The sequence below is a fragment of the Eleutherodactylus coqui genome, chromosome 8, assembly GCF_035609145.1.
Source record: "Eleutherodactylus coqui strain aEleCoq1 chromosome 8, aEleCoq1.hap1, whole genome shotgun sequence".
Lineage (NCBI taxonomy): Eukaryota > Metazoa > Chordata > Amphibia > Anura > Eleutherodactylidae > Eleutherodactylus > Eleutherodactylus coqui.
The window spans coordinates 33,293,326-33,313,127 of NC_089844.1; the positions used below are offsets into that span (position 1 = coordinate 33,293,326).

A 19,802-nucleotide genomic window follows, 5' to 3' on the forward strand; every position below is an offset into this window, starting at 1 on the left:
GGGGAAAATAAAAAAAGTTATGATTTTTGAAAATCATACGGGGAGGAAAAAATGAAAATGGAAAAAACAAAAAGGGCTGCAGCAGGAAGTGGATAAAATGTAAGAAGTTTATATTTAGACTCAGAATGGCAAACACCAACATGCAATTATACGTAAAATGCCATCACTCTCCGCCCCCATCCACCAGAATGTATGAAAATCAAGTATCCCACTTTAAAAATCAATAACCAAAAAGAATAGTAATTGAATAACCTTTATCATTAGTAGAATTGCTATATAACTCCAGGATTCTCAGCGGTGAGATGATTACAGGGGGAATAATTCCTTGAATTTTCATCTGTATACCTGGAAAAACCAACAAAACATTAAAGTTTATGGAGTATTATCATCCGCTTAACAACTGGCACAAATTACTGAAAACTAAACCTGCAAATAACTATCGCTGCATTACATTTTAGTGCCATGTCCTTAAATGGGCATTCCGGGCATTTACTATTGATGACCTATCCTCTGCACTGGATACGAATTTCTCCAGCAGGGTGTGAGGTATTATGTAACTTTTTAATTATATAGTATGGTATGATGTGCACATCAGAAAGAACTCAGACTGATGCGTTTATCAGAAGGAACTCTTAAGCAGTTCTCTGGAGTTATACTCTGAGCCCTAATTTATTAAAACACATAATACCTGCCCTTCATGGGCGTATAACATATTACATAGTGGTATATACGTCTTGTTATTCGTTAAGCTATATAGAGTCCCCCCCCCTTCCCCACGTACAAACTAGCCTTTGTCTCCTCACCATGCGGTCAGGCAAAGACCAGTTCCTTTGTCTCAGAAGATGAGGAGAGGTGAAGGGCTGGAGAGAAACCCAAGATATACTTTCAGTTTCACTGCATACCTATGTAATTTAACCCTAGAGAGGCTGCATTGGGACTTTACATTGGGCATATAAATATATATGTTCTAGCACACATCATCCATCGTGCCATTGTCCAGCAATTACCATAATGAACGGATGCCACTATCAGTCTCTACAGAGTCAAATCACTACAGCTGTGTAATACATCTAGTTTTAAACAAATCAATAGACATTTTACTCTAAGTAATCATCATTTCTACTACACCTCAAGATAGGCAATTCATAGCTGATCAGTCGGGCTCTCCCACTAAGGATTCCCACCGATCAGCTGATCCTCCAGCCTGCTGTCATGGCAGCGGGGTCACCAGTCTGCATTGGTGGTCAGGGCCTGACATGTAACAGGCGGCCTCACCCCCTCACTCCCAATCAATGGGAGCAATGCTGTTAATTACACTTTCAACTTCTCATTGCGTTCAAAGACGGAAGTGCAATATAAGGCATCACTCTCAGTAATTTCAATGGGAGCAAAGCCTTTAATTACATTTCCGTCTCTTATCAGTAATGTGTATGTTCGGCCCCACTGCACTGACAGTGGTCTGGAGAATCAGCTGATCGGTGGGGATTCCCGGTGGCGGACCCCACTGATCAACTAGTAATGACCTATCCTGAGGATAGGACATCAATAGTAAATGTCTGGAATACCCCTTTAAAGCAGTTTTCTGGGAATATACTACTTTTGACATACTGATACTATTGACATACAGCTCCACACACTGTGCAGCGGCCCGGAATGGTACTGCAAGATCTCTCCCATACGGAGGTGTGCTACTTCCACCTGACAGTGACTCTGGCAAACAGCTGATAGGTGGGAGTCCTATGTGTTTGACCGCTGCTGATCTGATATTGATGGCCTATCCTGAGATCATTAATAGTATACTCCTGGAATGCCCCTTTAAAGGCAAGTATGGAAACCATTCTAGTCTACTAATAGTAACAGAAAATATGCACTTTATTCTAAAATCTTAGTTAAATGGACTTTACTTTTAACTTGATCATAATTTTACTATGCATTAAGGCGCAGAGTGTTAAGCTCTTACTCACAACCTGAAGGTTGCGTGTTCAATCCCCGCATGGTGCAGGTAGCCGGCTCAAGGTTGACTCAGCCTTCCATCCTTCCAAGGTCGGTAAAATGAGCACCCAGCTTGCTGAGAGGTAAGTATGACTGGGTAAAGCAATGGCAAACCACCCCACAAAAACAGTCTGCCAAGAAAACGTCACAATGTGACATCACCCTAGGAGTCGGTCACGACTCGGTGCTTGCACCAGGGGACTTTATCTTACACTGTGTATTCTGCAATATATAGGGCATGTGCCAAACTAGAAAACTTCAAAGCTCGTTATTAATTTGCATTGTGCAATATATGCAACAAATACATGACATGTGAGTTTAGCGTTTGTGATGGTGCATTAAGAAGTCTACAATTTATGTTGAATGCTAGTGTTCTTTAAATCGCGTTTACAGCAATTGAAAATTTTCTATAATAACAGATATATATCCCCCCCCCCCCCTCACTTTATACTTACCAATATTGGTGTTACCAACTACAAGAGGCGCTTTGGGATATTTGCTTGTCAATTCTAGAAGTTCTGGAAGTGTTGAAGCTGAATACCATGTAACTCTCTCTCCACGATAGGTGCTCGTCTTCATTGGTTTGTTGAGCATCAACTGATTAAAATAGAAGTCAATCAACATAATATGAATTTTTAAAATCACGGCTGGTTCAACCACACCTTCTCCTTTTTGCAGAAATGTTGTGCACTATATATTCATTTAGGACCCCATTTTTCATCAAACCAAGAGATCATGTCATGGTTCTTGCTACTTTACCTATACAAAAGATTGGATATGACTATGATATATTTATACATCCAAAGCAGCACAGTGACAGTTTGGTAACAGTGGGTGAAAAGCTTCCAAGGTCCAAGGACTCCAAGGTCACAGCAAAGGCCAACAGAGAACTCAGCACTCCAATATCTTCAATGAGATGTGCAAGGTTTATTCCCCCATGGTTTACAGCAACATCTCAGCTCCTCATTGGAACTACTTTCAAGTTGGGGGGGGGGGGGGTTGTCACACTTCCGACACCCCCACAATCAGCTGACTAAATTGGCCACAGTACTTACCTTTAGCTTCTACTAGGACCAGCACCATACGTTTGGTAGCAGCTGTGTCTGGCACTGCAGCTCAATTCCATTCATCTAAATTGGATAGATATCCATAAAGCTGTAGTCCCAGGTATAACCACTACAAAATGTAAGGCGCTGTGACTGGTAAAAATTTAAAGAGATGCAATGCTCACTGGAGATTCACAGCCCCTTCAGTCAGCTGATCAGGAGTCAGACCCTTATAGTCAGATATTGATTGGCCATCCTTAAAGATAGGCCTTCAATTTTGTAGGAAGATAATAAGGACCCCTTGGTGACATCTGCCGTATATGGATAGCAAATGGTATGGAGTTTGTACAACTGCCAACACCCAACTGCAATGGCTGCAATCAGAGATAACTCTGATTGCAGCAGTGAAACCTTTAGATGGCACTGACAATTCTGATAGCAGCATTTAAATGACTTGGCAGAGGGAGGGAGCTCCCCCTGTCTCACGAGCACCCCCTCTGCAATGAGATTGTGGGGCACCCCCTTTGGGTGTTATAACAGCTTGGAATCTTGTGAAGGCACCGAGACCATGAATTTCTCTCTACTAAACCATGCCTGTGGCAGGGCTTAATACAGTACCTGCAGAAATACAACACAGCATACTGCAATACTTACGTACTGCAGTATTTTGTATAAGCGATCAACCAATCGCTAGGTGAGGTAGTTTAAAATTCCCCATGAGGACTAAATAAAGGTAAAAATAAAGAAAATAAGTTCTTTTGTCTTTATTATTATAAAGAATAATATTAAGTAAAAAAAACATTTTCCCATTTTTAAAATAAAAAGCGCAAAAATAAACAAACTTTTGTGGCATCGCCACATCTGTAATATTCTGATCTATTAAAATAATACCATTCTTGCTTATGTCTTTGAAGCAAAGAATTTCCAACTAACTTTCCTGTTTCTGGTTCAGCACACTGCAGCACTCTCCGGTTGTGACTCTGCTGCAGGACTCTGGGGTCCACACTCAGTTCAGCAGCATTAGCTTTCTGGATGCAGGGGTAGCTCAGGCAGCAAAAAAACAGCATCTACAGTTTCTGAGCTGACCCACACCCCATGCGGCTGCTCAATGTCCTTTGCTTGCTGCACTAGCACATCCTGTTCTTTAGAGGAAATCAGCAATGGAGATTCTAAATGGAACCTCCAACACTGATGTGAAAGAGCCCTACAGCATGTCCTCTCTATACTTAAAGCTCACTCACACGGGTGTATATGATCCATATATTACACACGTAATACGCGGTGCTAAAAGCCGATTGATTTCATTGGGCCACTCACTCCTGCAATTTTTTCACGCGTGCATTACACATGTGAAAAAAAATGCAGCATGTCCTATTTTAGCGCATAATACGCACCAATATAGGCTATAAGAGCTTAACATATGCAGCAAATACCATTGTTACATGCGTATTTGCTGTGTACTGCCGATTATGCGCATGAAAAATACCCGCATAAGGGTGGATTCAGACAAATGTGGTTTTGTCCCCTTATGCGACCGTAATAATTGCAGCTGCATAACAGGACAAAACAAAACCACTGATATAAATGGATTTCAGGGGCTTCATTTTGGGGATTCCCACTTGTTTACTATATGGGTGAGAAAAGATAGGACCTGCCATGTGGTTATTCTCAAACTCCTGCACTCTGGCGTGGAGTTTGAAAAGCCAGCGAAGGGGAAAGGATTCCCATCGTTCAGGCTCAACAACGGTCTGTGCCTCTGAGAGTGGTTGCATCCACAATAAGCCCTAATACGGGGGCCACATACACCCATGTCAGGGAGCCCTTCGTTATAAAATAGACATGTTATCTATGAAACTTTGAAGGACTTCTAATAAACAAAGGTTCTGTGAACTCACAACATTTTATTGTTAGGCCCCCTGTCCACGGACGTGATTTAGCGGGCGGTAAATCGCCAGCGAATCATGCCATCCAAAGCTTTCCATAGAGTTGCTATGAAAAGCATCGGCCCCGTGTCCACGAGCGGAGAATCATTGCGATTCTCCGTTGCAGACGGCAATTTGCAATATGCGGAGAATTGCCCCGATTCTCCGTGGTCAGCCTATCTATCAGATAGGCTGACCGGCGGAGATTCGTCTGCAGGTCCTGCCCCCGGGCGGCGGCTCCCGGGGCAGAGATCCGCCACTGGATACCGCAATGCCTGTGGACAAGGGGCTTTAATGAAGAACTGATTTGCCTGCTTGCTAATTTTTGGCTTAACAAATAAGAAAAAAAAACTAAACGAAATCTGGCAAACATGATCATCAGTGCACTAAATTATTGCAGAGGTACTCCCTGAATTGCACAGTTCTGGGTGTTTCCAGAATTGGATTATGTTTCATCAGATAACAAAGTAATTAAATCATTTCCATGCCCTTCATTATTCGTACAGGCAATGTCTCATCAAGTTCAAATTAAGAATTTGCACTTAAGAATTTCTGGCAGAATCAGAGCAACAGAAAGTCTTCCAGCTCTTCTCTGTAGCTGATGGTATATTACGCAGCATTATGACATTCTCTCACTCACTGCATACGAGGAAGGAGGAACATGAGCAAAATCACATTTTCTTTGTCGATCCTATGCTTTACTCCTAAGAGTGACTCTAGAGGTCTCAGGAATTGAAGTCACTCAATGCTTCTGCCTCCATAGGGCTGCCATGCTTGTACTGTATGATCAGGCCAAACATAGATCAGGAAGACAAGTAACCAAATGACAGCAATTGTTGCCTTTCTACGGCAAATTTAAGGTAGGTGTATTGATCTGTAGGTTTTTTTAATCTACCTGGGTCAAAAGTTCTATACAAATAAGTTTAGCATCGTTATATGGCTTGGAGCTCTATTTTTTCTATTACACTCTGTACAACTACCGTGTTTCCCCGAAAATAAGACAGTGTCTTATATTAATTTTTGTTCAAAAAGGTTTAACTTTTTTACATGTATAGCTGCCTGGACAATATTTAAATTGACTTTTTTAATTAACTGTTAGCAGGGCTTACTTTTGGAGTAGGGCTTATATTTCAAGCATCCTCAAAAAGCCTGAAAAATCATTTTGCATACTCAAAAATTCTGGAAAATCATGCTATGTCTTATTTTCAAGAAAACAGGGTAGGAGGTTCTATGGACCACGGAATCATAGCAAGACTTTTTACCTGGAACATAGATTCAGTTTGCTGCTCCTCCCTTGTAACAAATACTCTGGCCAAGGTAAAGTGGTTTCCTGGTGCCCTCTGGCACCTAGCACCCAGTGCACATATCCCAAGGGCAGATTGAGAACCTAAAGTGGCCCTGGAAGAAAATCTAAAAGTGGCCCCTTTCGACTCATGGTACAACATTAGGCTGGGCACGAAGTATGTGCTAAATGAGCACATTTCAACAAGGACACATTGGGAGAATGTGCCCATAGTACATGGGTTTTCATTGCGGAGAAGTACAATGCAACAAAACGGAGAGGATGAAATAGCTGTGTAGTATTGAGTGGGCGTGGCTATGCTACATAACTTATGCAAGAGGAGAGGGGAAAGGAAGCTGAGCTTGTGCACCTTAATGAGAGAGACCAGCTGATAAGTGCTGGAAATTCCCCCAGCCAGAAACTTGAATGTAGGAGAGCCTACAAACTAAGTATGAGGCTTTCTAAATGCATGAGCAGGAAAACTTGATGCAAAAAAATCCAAACAGAACATTTTCTCTGAAGGAACTTAGTAAGATATGTGTATATTGATTTTCCATAGTCTTTAATTATATGTTCAGCACTGCCTACTGGTATATGACATGTTAGGATTTCTCAGAAGTGAAGTACTGAGTACTGTGTGTTCTCCTGCAGTTACTGCGTTATCAGAAGATGCAGGGAATCTGCAGAGCGTTTCATTCTTTGCACTCACCATTAGCTCAGGTGGAAATATAATTTCTTGTGTGGGATCCAGTGGTAAAAGATCTGATCGATTGAAGAGTTTTAGTGTCTGTTAAAACCAATATGTAAAAAGGTAAAATGTAATTATTTAACATTTATTAATGAGTTTAATTCACTAATGAATTGCACACAGTTGTCTTATATACGACCATGAGGCCTTAGTCAGACGGGCGTTTTTTTGCGCGATTTGCGGATCGCATGACGGATGCGCATCCGCAAATCGCGTGAGCGGTGCGCGCAAGTCGCCCGAAAATCTGCTCCTAGCCGCGTTTCATTAGAAACGGGCCGGAGCTGTCCAGCGCATTGCATTCAATGGAGACGGCAATAGAGCCGCCTCCATTAAAAGCAATGCGCTGCGGGCGAGCCCGGGATGAATTGTCGGTAAGGGCTTAAATATATAAGCCCTTCCCTGCAATTCATCCTAAAATGTGTTAAAATAAAAAAAAAAATTGTATACTCACCTTCTCCTGACAGCCGGAGCTCCGCGCGGCCGTCCTGCAGTGGGTGTGAAGGGGGTGTGAGTCAGACCTGCCCCCTGATTGGCTCAGCGCTGAGCCAATCAGAGGCATGTCTCACTCACACCCATTCATGAATTCATGAATGGATGTGAGTCAGACCTGCCCCTGATTGGCTCAGCGCTGAGAGGCAGCAGTCACTCACCCATTCATGAATTCATGAATGGGTGTGTGAGTGAAACCGGCCTCTGATTGGTCAGGGCTGTGACCAATCAGAGGCAGATCATTCAGCAGGCGGGGATTTTAAAGCCCCGCCGGCTGAATAGTGCCGAGAAGCAGTTCAGGAGAACTGACAGCGGCCGCAGCTGGACTCCGGCTGCAGCAGAAAGGTAAGTATACAATTTTTTTTTATTTTAACACATTTTAGGATGAATTGCAGGGAAGGGCTTATATATTTAACCCCTTCCCGACAATTCACGCCGGCAGCCCATTGCTTTCAATGGAGCGGCTGTATTGCCGCTCCATTGAATTCAATGGGCAAACATCGTTCTTCTTTGTCACAGCTGTTACAGCTGTGGCAGAGAAGAATGATTTGTCTTCTATATGTTCTCAATGGGGTCGGCGCTGCTGCCGCCGGCCCCATTGAGCGCATATACAGAAGAGAACAGCAATCGCAGATCGGTGCGATCTGCGATTTTTTGTTCTATAATTTATCGGACGAGCGCATAAAAAGCGCTCATGTGTCCGATACCATTGCAAAGCAATGGTTTTATAAAATCGCCGGACGCATGCGCAAATCGCGGCTAAAAACGCCCGTCTGACTAAGGGCAAAGAAACGTGCGCTGTACTGTTCTCAGAAACATATGTACTATACAACATGTATGAATGTGTGTGCCGTTTTGGGCAAATCTCGACAAAAACATGCAAAGAAAGAATCCCACCCAAGATAAAAACATTTCAACTAAGAAAACTGTTATGTAAAACTTTTAGTGGCTGGCGGGTCATAATCTGCCATTCCATCACAGGTAAATAGGTCATTTCTTGTGAGTGCATTGCACCAAAATTGAGTTAGAAGGCTAGATGGATGGAGAAAAAAAAAACCTCTAAATGACAAAGCAAATACGATTTTATAATTGAGATGACAACATTTTGATCAATATGCAAAAAAACTAATGTTTAGGGCGCCTTCAGACGACCGTATATCGTCCAGGTGCGAATATACGGCGTCCCTTTCTGCAGAGGGAGGAGGCTGGAAGACCTGGGAGTAGTGCACTGAGCACTCTGCCCATCACCACTATTTGCAATGGGAGGGGGTGGGGCTCAGTTCTGAAACTTAGCTCCGCCATGCCCCCTCCCAATGCAAATAGTGGTGAGGGGCGGAGAGGGGGCGGGAGCTCAGAACACTGCTCCTGGCACTTCCAGCCTCCTCCCCCTGCAGAAAGGGACGCCGTACATCGGCTGGGCATGAATACACGGCCGATATACAGTCGTCTGAAGGTGCCCTAAAATTGTATTTTTGAAAGAGATAAAGTGCAACCCAAAGTTAAAGATAGAATGCTCTGTACTATACCGTCATTCCAGGCAACATGTTTTCTTCGTCACGCTCGGCTGAACAGCATTTCTTTGAAAAGAAATGTAATAGTCTATTAAATCAAGGCAAAGGGGCAATACAAACCAAATAATTATAGATTATATTCTACTAACCTTATCAAAGGTCCTAAAACCATCCAGAATGGGTCTGTAACCTGTGCACCTACAGAGGTTTCCTAAAATGTGAGAAACAATTACAGAGCACTTTAGATGTTCACATGTGATATTAAAGAGGTACTCAGATATATTATTTATTAAAGCTGCACGTATTAACCCCTTAGCAGCTTCTGTCATACATGTTCAGATGTGCTCCATACACAGTGGGTGTCAGCAGTCACCGACACTGGGATAATGGCTGTGAGCAGAGATAAGTCCAATTGCAGCCGTTAACACTATCAATTTTGACAGCGGCATTTCAATGGCCTTTGTCCCTCAAATGATCTCCCCGTACTGACATTGCGGGGGGCTGTTCGGATATAATGGCTGCATGTATTTCTGCATGCAGAAATGCAATATACTGCAATACTGAAGTACTGCAGACAAAAAAAAACAAAAACTGAAAAAAGGCGTAAAAATAATAATGCCCACGGACAAATTATCGCTGCAAATTCCGCAAATTTTCAGAGGGGGAGAATCGCAGCATGTTCTTTTCTGTGCCGAAAATTGCACGATCGGCTTCCATTGCAGACAATAGAAGCCGTCCTTCCTGTGATATTCCGCGCAGTGGGCACAGTGGGAATCCAGGTCATAGCCAAGCGCCGGCGTATCGTGCCCTGCACTGCGCATGGGCTCACCGGGATAGGCACTTGTGGCGGATGGGGACAGGTGAGTATAGGGTCTCTGGGGGTCGCTGGGTCTGATTCCGCTGCAATATTTCACAGTCAGAATCCGACCCAGCCGTGGGAATGAGGCGTAAATGGTGCGATTGAAAAATACCTACTTAGTCTTTGTACTTATCCTTTGTTCTTCATTTTTCCTCATTACTGTTATTTTGTTTCTACACTCTCCCCAATTTGTTACCTCCCCTGTCCTTTTTTCGATACATTTGTATTATATACTACTCTACCCAGCCATTTCTAAAGGCAAGGCTGTGTCTCCGAAACACGACATGCGTGCTTGTTGTTAAGCAATCTATTAAAGAAGAGTCAAGTTCATCCCTTTTTCTAAATGTGCATTACATTATAATCTTCCCCACTGGCGATAGACTTCCAGCAATGTCAGAGTGAGTAAAAACGCATGATAATGAAACCAATGATTTTCAATGGTTTCATTCTCATTTGCAATGTCTACACTCAAGCCTTGCAGCACTAAGAAAAAAATCGGTGATATCACCCATTGTTTTCCATGGGAGAAGTTCGCAAAGCAGGCTAGGAATCCCCCACGGAGAGGAGAAAGGGGGGAGGACATATCTCCCCATATTTGGAGAGATAGGGGCGGGGCTTTCTCATGGCTTCCCCCCCGAGAGTGGGGGTTATAATAGGGATCCCTCTCTAGCCAAGTGAGGGGGCTGGGCTAGCGGGTGGATCCCACTAGCCCTGCCCCCTCACTTGGCTAGAGAGGGATCACTATAACCCCTCTAGCCCCACCCCCTCTCGTACCGCCCCTCTTCCCCCACTCTCAGGGATCCCCTGGGAAAGCCCCATAGCCCCCCCATGGTAACATAGTATGTAAGGCCGAATGAAGACAATGTCCATCTAGTTCAGCCTGTTTATCCTCCTGTAATGTTGATCCAGAGGAAGACAAAAAACCCCAAGAGCAGAAGCCAATTAGCCCTTTTGGGGAAAAAATTCCTTCCCGACTCCCTAATGGCAATCAGACTGTTCCCTGGATCAACCCCTAATAGTTCCTACCTGCCTGTATACCCGGATTAACAATTAACCTAAGACTTATATCCTGTAATATCCCCCCACTCCAGAAAGACAGCAAGTCCCCTTTTATGTCAGAGAACCCCTTGTAGCTCCCCCCCCCCCTCCTCTCTCTGTGGGATCCTTAGCCTGCTTTGTGATCTTCTATTGATTTCAATGGGCCCATTGAAAACAATTGGCAATATCGCAGATTTTTCTTAGTGCTATGAGGCTTGGGTGAAGACATCGCAAATGAGAATGAAATCACTGAAAATGCATTGCAAGTTTGTGTTTGCGATTTTTGTGCAATGCGTTTTTAACATTAGAAAGTCCCATTGACATTCGCGTTAAAAAAAACCAAGTGTCTTGGAGTCCTAAGGGTTTTTTACTACAGTCCATTATTTTCTTTCTTTCTTTCTTTCTTTCTTTCATGACTAGCGCTTTTTACACCCTGTTATACTCGGGGGCCGCAATTGGACTGGCAGCACCCTACTAACTATCTTACAGAAACTATTTGACTTTTTGGATAACAGCCCTAATAGTAGTTGCTCCACCCTTTCCTTCTCTTGGTTTACCTACCAGATAAGTATTCCATGATGTCTTCAATGGTGGGCTCCGGGTTATTTCTCAGTAATGAATACATTGACATCACCATCCCAGGACTACAGAAGCCGCACTGTGAACCATGAGCTTTAGCCAATCTCTCCTAAAGAGGGAATATAAAAAATAGATGTCAGACCATGTCATACATTATTAACCCTTTCCAATCCACTGTCTGACGTCTAAAGACATTATGATTTAAGGCTCTACAGCTCCGATGTTGGAAGATGTCCGTCAGGGCTCTCTTACTGTATATTGCCAGCCTCTGCTGTCGGAGCGTATCCAACGTGTCACCTCATGCAGTACTGGCTTTAGCCAGCATATAGCGCCATTGTATAACAGCAGAAAGAGTAAGCCCCCTAGGAAAACCAGAATACAAAGTGGATTGGAAAGGGTTAATAGAGATGAGCAAGCATACTTGCTAAGGACAATTACTCGAGCGAGCATTGTCCTTAGTGAGTACCTGCCCGCTCGGAAGAAAAGATTCGGGTGCCAGCGGGGAGCTGTGGGGGAGAGCGGGGGAAGGAACAGAGGGGAGATCTCTCTCCCTCTCTACCTCCCCCCCCCCCCCGCTCCCACCTGCTCACTGCCGCAACTCACCACTCCCCCGCGCCGGCAGCCGAACCTTTTCTTCCGAGCTCGAGTAATTGCCCCTAGCGAGTATGCTCGCCTATCTCTAATTATTAATGATTACGACGGAGTACAAGATCTGATTAGTCTTACAGATAAATGCTTGTAAACCAATAGCATCGGCTTTACAAATCAATAGTGCCAAGCACTTATACAGAAACATAGGCTCCGTTTCCATAGATCCCATATGAATGTCAGGCCTACATATTCATAGAACCCCAAAAACAACGTCCAATATGGGACTGCAGAAATCAGCATAAAAATAATGTTTATTGAAAATGACAGATATAATAAAAACATTAAAAAAAACAGAGCATGAAGAAAATGCAGCAACAGTACATAGGAGACTGCATCACTAAATGCATCATTTAAGTCACACGTAAGAAATTCCTAGAGGGGATCATGCTCATATCAACCTACTAAAGGGATGACCAAGCTCAATACCATGCTCATAAGGGGTCCCCACGTAACCGAGGGTCTGCATGTTCCTGCGTCCCAATGCGCACGTTTGTCCCTAAGCTTCATCCAGGGGTATAGATATACAGTGACACGGGTCGACAATAAGTCTCCATTGTAAAAGAAATAGGCTGCGTGGTATATATGTTTTTTTTTTTACTGTATTCCTATGTAAAGAATAGCATAGTGTATTATGCTAACTAAAATACCTACAAAAAGTGCCAATACGCAAAAACATAGAAACATTAGAAAAATCTTTATTCATAATATACAAACACGAAATTCAGGGAAAGTGGGTCATACAAATGATGGTGGGCATCCCTGAATGGAGGAATAGATAATAAATAACTCATATATAAGTAGCATAGCACAGGTTCTAAAAGTTATAGGTCGGAGGGCCGGCCGCGGAAGACAGCACCAAACCCCTGCTGGAGAGCAGCAGGACCGGGGGAACAGCTGCAGAGACCCAGAACACGTCGGGGAACGGGCAGAAGAGGCAGGAGAGAAGGCGGCAGACTCATAAAAGTAAGTGCTGCCCAGTGCAGACCCCTGGAAGCCTGCACCAATCCTGTGCTGGGGAGCAGGGAGATAAAGTAAGCCCTGTAGCTCAAGCAAACAGAGGGGAAACGCCAGGAGTTTACCCCCAGAAACCCCCCCCCCCCCTTCTCTGAAGTGAAGAAGCCTGCAAGAGGCCCAGGGCCAGCACAGCATAAAGTCTGCCTGCACCCCCAGCAGACCACACAAAGCGGGGAACCCCCCCCTAACGCCGACACAGGGGACCCTCCCCCCCCCTCCGGTGAACAAAAGACCCACAGAGCAACTACAAGCAAGCTATAACAGACTGCTAGCATCCAAAGTTAGCGGCACTCCGACCATCTAGCAGTCGCAAAAGTGCGAACCCCAATCTCCTCCATAGCAACGAGTCCCCACTCAATGCTTAAGCAGAGCTAGACTCACGGGACAATGGACCCCTAGCCTCTGCCCCCATCGGGACACCTGCATCATGCTGTAAGATATTAAGCCCAAGACACAACAGCATCCTTTAGGGTGAGCACGCAATCTGCAAAGAAATATGACTAAACCTAAAGGTAAATCAACGAAAACCCCATCCAAGGGCACGTTATTGAACATGTTCACATCTCAGCCGCATACGGACGCACCCACCCCCACCACATCCAGAACCTCCTCAGAAGTCGACGCGGAAGACATAATGGAGACCAGACAGGACACCACAGACCTCCCCAAGCTGCTGGAAAAGATGACAGAAAAGATGACAAAAATTTTCAGAACAGAACTCGCCACAGCAGTAAAAGACTTCACCGAGCAGATTCGGGATCTGGGGCAGAGGACGGATGAACTAGAAAAGAAAACAGATGACATAATTGACACTCTAGAAACGGACCGCAGCTACGTAAGCGAACTTGAGACTAAATACGATCAGCTAGAGGCCAAACTTGAGGATCTTGAGAATAGATCCCGACGGTCGAATATTAGAATACGAGACCTACCTGAGTCAATTACAGCCTTGAAAGAAACTGCGATAAATCTCTTCTCGGCACTTCTGCCCCAGATCGACCAAACGTCCCTGAGAATTGACCGAATCCACAGGGCGCTGGCTAAACCTCCAAACCCTGAGATGCCCAGAGATGTGGTACTCAAAATGCATTACAGCGAAGTAAGAGACCAACTGCTGACAGCCGCTAGAGATCTTACTCCGCTCCCGGGGATGTCCCCCACAGTCCAACTCTACGCGGACATCGCCCCCTCAACATTGGCAAAACGGAGAGCCTTCCGGCCGATCACCCAGGCCCTAATCTCGGCCAATGTAAGATACAAATGGGCTTTTCCGTTTGCAATTACTTTCCAAAACCAGGGCAGATCGTACGTAGCAAGGACTCTGGACGAGGCCTTTGAGGCTCTAGAAAGAGCACAGATCCCAGTCGAAAGAGCACAAGAAGACGGGAGGGTACGCCCCCGCCCCAGACGGTCCTGGACCACGCCACACCCGAGACAGGACAGACCGAGACCTCGAGATCGCGCCGTAAGAAGCAACGGCCCCTACCAGCCATGACTCCGGGGACGGCAAAGTACTATAACTATTTGAGACTCTCTGCATCGCCGCCCCTAACCCCCCTTCACACACACCAAAGATGAAAGACTCCAGGTTCGAGAAATACCGGTGGGTGGGTGGGGAATGGCCGTGAGGAGAGTGAGCAAGGAGGAAGGCTTCCCTCTGGATGGGGAAACGAAACAGTTACATTAATGTTGAAGGTTATACTGCTAGCTTTGGCACATGATGCCTAGGTCCAACGATGTTATACTAGTTGTTGAGTTCCTCAGAGATGGACGATTCGCCGAAAGGCGAAATAAATCCACTCTGGCCAAAAGGGTCTGAGGACCCTAGTTAAATGTAAACTGCGAAATACGCCATTGACTCTCCAAAGTCAATGGGGAAAAAAAAAAAAAAAATCGCCCCGTTTTTGAGTTTGTTTGTTAACGATTTTGAATTTAGACTGCAGGTTGTCACTCATGAAAAAGGTCGGACTGGAGGACCACGGAGGTTCGGAAGGAAAACCCATGATGAAAATACCTTAGCGAGCCTAGACCAGGCCAACAAATGGTATGCATAATCTCACACAATGTAAGAGGATTTAACTCCCCAGGCAAAAGGAGGAAAGCCCTCATGACATACGCCAAACACAAACCAGATATTATATGCATACAGGAGACGCATTTCTCCCACAATTCGGCCCCCAGACACATCAACCAGAATTATACCAGAAAGTTTACAGCCACAGCTAGTAGAAAACACAGGGGAGTAATGACCCTTCTGCACAACTCGTTCCCCCTCCAGGAGATCCAATCAGAAAGTGACCGGGAGGGTAGATATTGTCTCACATGGGGTTTATTACAAGAACAGCCTCTACTGATAGTAAATATGTACGCCCCCTCGGAAAACCCCTGGCCCACGATGAAAAGAGTGGCAAATCAGTTAACACGATTCCCTCATCACAGGGTACTGTGGGCGGGGGACTTTAACTTCCCCTTCCATGGGACACTAGATAGGTCAAACGACAACCCAGATAGATTCTCCGCCAAACAGAGAAAAGAATGGGAGAGTAAATTAGAACACCACAGACTGGCGGACTCCTGGAGGGAGATACGAGGCAGAGAGAGGGGGTACACATTCTTCTCCACCCCCAATCAAACATACTCAAGATTAGACTATGTACTGACATCAACTTCGCTCCTACCCCAACTCGCGACTACCAGACATCTCCCATGCGCCTGGTCGGACCACGACCTGGTATTATGTGAAATTGACTTGGGGAGAATAGCAAAGAACACCTACAGATGGAGGCTAAATGAGGCACTAGTGAAAGACCCAATTAGCTCGAATAAAATTAGAAGCCAAATTGCAGAATTTTTTGATCTCAATAAGGGCCCGGAAGCCAAACCGCAATGGGTTTGGCTTTCTCACAAAGCGTACATTCGAGGTCAACTTATTCAGCTTTCCTCCCAGAAAAAGGAAAAAAAAAAAAAAATCAAAGGCCGTCCAAGCGTTAGAGAGAAGGTTGTTCCTCTTGGAAGACCTTAATCAGCGTAACCCTTCACGAGCAACCAGAAAAGAAATTAGGGACATTAAACTACAACTAAACACCCTACTAACTGCGAAGGTAGAGAGGGCCCTACAATGGACCAAGTACAAATATTACAAATTCGCCAATAAACCGGATAAATTGCTTGCCGCGAAACTACGAGATACTCAGAGAATTAACTCCGTATTCAAACTCTATACAACCCATAACAATACAACAACAAACCCGAACAAAATTTACGACATATTTGCCAACTTCTACACCTCTCTCTACAAGGAACATAGAGGAGGAAGCAAGAGCCAAAAGAAACAACTTCTAGAAACACTCCCAATCCCCGCTATCTCCCAGGAGCAGAGGGAAACACTAAACACGATCATCTCTAACGAAGAAATAGCGGAAGCCATAGATAATTTAAAACCAGGAAAAGCCCCAGGCCCTGATGGTCTTACAGCCATATATTACAAAAAATACAAAGACTCATTGACCGGGCCACTAAGTGAAATGTTCCAAACCATAATGGAGGGGCAAACCCCACCAAAAGAGTTCCTGAATTCCAATCTCACGGTAATACCTAAGGCAAATAAAGACCCACTGTCCCCAAAAAACTACAGGCCGATATCGCTCCTAAACCTAGATTATAAAATTTTCACCAGCATATTAGCGAAAAGATTAAACCAATTTCTCCCAAAACTGGTACATAAAGGACCAGGTAGGCTTCATCCCTCAAAGACAAGCACCGGACAACATTCGAAAGGTCTTAATCATAGATCAAGCCCAGAGGAACAACAGCCAACTTTCTCTTCTAGCACTAGATATTGAGAAGGCTTTTGACTCCTTATCCTGGGATTACCTTTTTTTGCTGTTAAGACGGATGGGCTTTGAGGGTGAATTCCTACAGGCGATAAAATCCTTATATTCCCGACCCACTACCCTACTTAAACTCCCAACCACTAAAGAAACTCCAAGTCCCATAAAGCGAGGCACCCGACAGGGCTGCCCGCTTTCCCCGGCATTGTTTGCACTTGCCATGGAACCACTAGCGATCGCTATAAGAAGGAACCCAAACATAAAAGGAGTCGTCCTCGGGAGCAATGAATATAAATTAAGCATGTTTGCGGATGACATGCTGCTTACAATCACACAACCCCTAATATCGTTACCCAACTTAGTGAATCTATTGGATAAATGGGCAAGCCTGACGGGGCTAAAAGTAAATGCGGATAAAAGTGACATAGCCCATATAAATACACCTCCACCACTAACAAAACTAATTGACTTAAACTTCGGTTTTAATCAACAACCCCAGTACATTCCGTACCTGGGAATCAATTTGACACCCTCCCTTTCCACATTATACAAATGCAATTATCCCCCTCTAATAAAGAAGCTAACCGCGGAATTAGACAAATGGGATGACCCAATGCTCTCATGGATAGGTAGGATACATGCTATAAAAATGAATACTCTGCCACGGCTACTGTACTTATTCCGAACGCTCCCTATCCCCATCCCAAACGAGGTACTGAATAACTTCCAGAAACGTATCTTCAAGTTCATATGGGCTAACAAGCGGCATAGAATAAAAAACAAAATCATGTACCACCACAAGAGTCGGGGGGGACTCTCGGTCCCTAACAAAGAAATACTATACAGCAGCGAGAATAGCACAGTGGATTGAAACCCTAGGGGGAGCAAAAGCACCCCTCTGGGTCAACATAGAAGAATACAAACTAAACCCTCTCACCCCCAGGGAACTGACTTGGTCCAGAGGTACTATAAAAGCAAATATCCTAGAGAAGAGCCCCCTCTCATACCACTCAATACGTATATGGAGAGAAACCAGACACAAGCACAAACTGACAACTAGCCCATCCAGGCTCCTGCCAATAATAACAAACGAAAACTTCCCACCTAGTAAGGATTTAGTACACTTCCAATGGTGGAAACTAAACGAAATTATAAATGTACACCACATGGTAGAAAACTCAAGGTTAATGACAATAAGCCAATTCAAAGCTAAATTCAACCCCCCCACATCTGAAAATTTCAGAATTAATCAAGTATACCACTTCCTGAGCTCGCTCAGGCTCCCACAGACCTTCCCGGACTTAACCGTATTTGAGAGAATGTGTCTGAGAGACCCAATGAGAAGGGGTTCCTTAGCCCTGATCTATAACCTCCTGAACACGCCGGAGGGGGAGGGTAGACTGCCATACATGGAAAAATGGGAAAAGGACTTGAATATAAACATGGAGCCGGAAAAATGGAGGCAGTGCTGCGAGACGATCACGAGAGGGAGCCAACAGGTGACTCTGATGGAGACATCTATAAAGATCCTTCACCGGACTCACCTGGTACCGAGCAGATTACACCAAATTTACCAATCAGTCTCACCCCTCTGCTTTAGAGGATGTATGGAGGTGGGCACCCAAGTCCACGTCTGGTGGACATGCCCAGTAGTGAAGAGGCTCTGGGCTCAGGTCCATAGGTTTATACAGAGACTATTTATAGGACCCCTACATAGGTCTCCAACGGTGTTTCTCCTTGGCGATCGACAACCTGGTGTTAGATACCGGGCGCATAAGCTGATCCAGGTGATATGTATGGCGGCAAGAATTCATATAGCATCCAGATGGAAGCAAAGAACCCTGTCCTTCCGGGAGGTAGTGGAAAGGGTCTCTCGGATAGCTCTATATGAAAGACTACATGCAATAGGGACGGATACCCTTGAAAAGTTCGGGGAGGTCTGGGAACCCTGGATAAACCTGGTAGACATACCAGGACTCCGACATGTCCTCCAGTCGACCTAAGTACAGCAACCGAGATAGGAAAGAGGAGATCGCAACATTTGGAACAAAGATGAGTGACGACCAAAGTTGAATGCAGTCAATGTTAATGTTTAATGGATTTAAATGACAAAATGTATGACTAACCAGACTAAATAAGTTAGACAATTTAACTACAACTGAAGATAATAAGTACATGTTTGAGATAAATATATATATGCAGGATGAAAGCTAAACAACTGAGATTATCCCCTGCGAGGGAAAACCAATGTGAAACAAAATGATGCAGTACTTATCCTGTTTGCTTCCTGAATAAAGAGTTTTGAAACTAAAAAGTTATAGGTCTGAGAGCTCTTTCACATGGGCGTCGGCGTTTACACTCGCCCGTCACTGCCGTAAAACCCTGTGAATGGGCCCACAAATCGGCAATGCCATTGGGTGGGGGGGGGGGGGGGGGAGACAGATTAGCCCTGCTAAACTGTCTCCTCCTTCCCTCCCCCTCACCGGCTCTTGGCAAGGAGAGGAGGCAGGATGGGGCGTGAGCTAATGTGCTAAGGTCCTGCCCCCTTGGCAGTAGCCAACAATGCGAGAGAGCGGAAGGGGTGGAAGCTTACGACTAGCTCTACCTCTGTCCCGCCCCTCACATTGCAAACAGCCAGCAAGGGGCGGAGAGGAGGAAAGAAGAGGGAGGGAGTTTAGCAGTCACACTGCTAAACTCCCTCCCACCTCCCTTCTCTGGCAGCTGTCATAGGCTCCCATAGGAGTCTATGGCAGCATCCGTATTCCAGACGAGAAAGATAGTTCCTGGTATATCTTTCCCGCCTGGCGTAAAAGCGCTATCTTGACCGGCTGCATGCTTTTA

General features: G+C 44.8%; 1 protein-coding gene and 1 long non-coding RNA gene across 2 annotated transcripts in view; one reads left to right on the forward strand and one right to left on the reverse strand.

Moving 5' to 3' along the window:
* The window catches only part of LOC136576285 (aldehyde oxidase 1-like), a 149,970-nt gene that overhangs the window by 106,515 nt on the left and 23,653 nt on the right, over positions 1 to 19,802 (reverse strand). Inside the window, exons 5-10 of the mRNA XM_066575462.1 lie at positions 11,449 to 11,575; positions 9,140 to 9,201; positions 9,006 to 9,056; positions 6,952 to 7,029; positions 2,448 to 2,589; positions 253 to 345 (exon numbers count right to left, since the gene is read on the reverse strand). Of these exons, the coding sequence (XP_066431559.1) occupies positions 253 to 345; positions 2,448 to 2,589; positions 6,952 to 7,029; positions 9,006 to 9,056; positions 9,140 to 9,201; positions 11,449 to 11,575 (553 nt within the window). The remainder of the gene's footprint in view (positions 1 to 252; positions 346 to 2,447; positions 2,590 to 6,951; positions 7,030 to 9,005; positions 9,057 to 9,139; positions 9,202 to 11,448; positions 11,576 to 19,802) is intronic.
* Positions 5,623 to 19,802, forward strand: part of LOC136576286 (uncharacterized) — a 64,660-nt gene continuing 50,480 nt past the window's right edge. Inside the window, exon 1 of the long non-coding RNA XR_010786334.1 lies at positions 5,623 to 5,820. This is a non-coding gene — a long non-coding RNA (uncharacterized lncRNA). The remainder of the gene's footprint in view (positions 5,821 to 19,802) is intronic.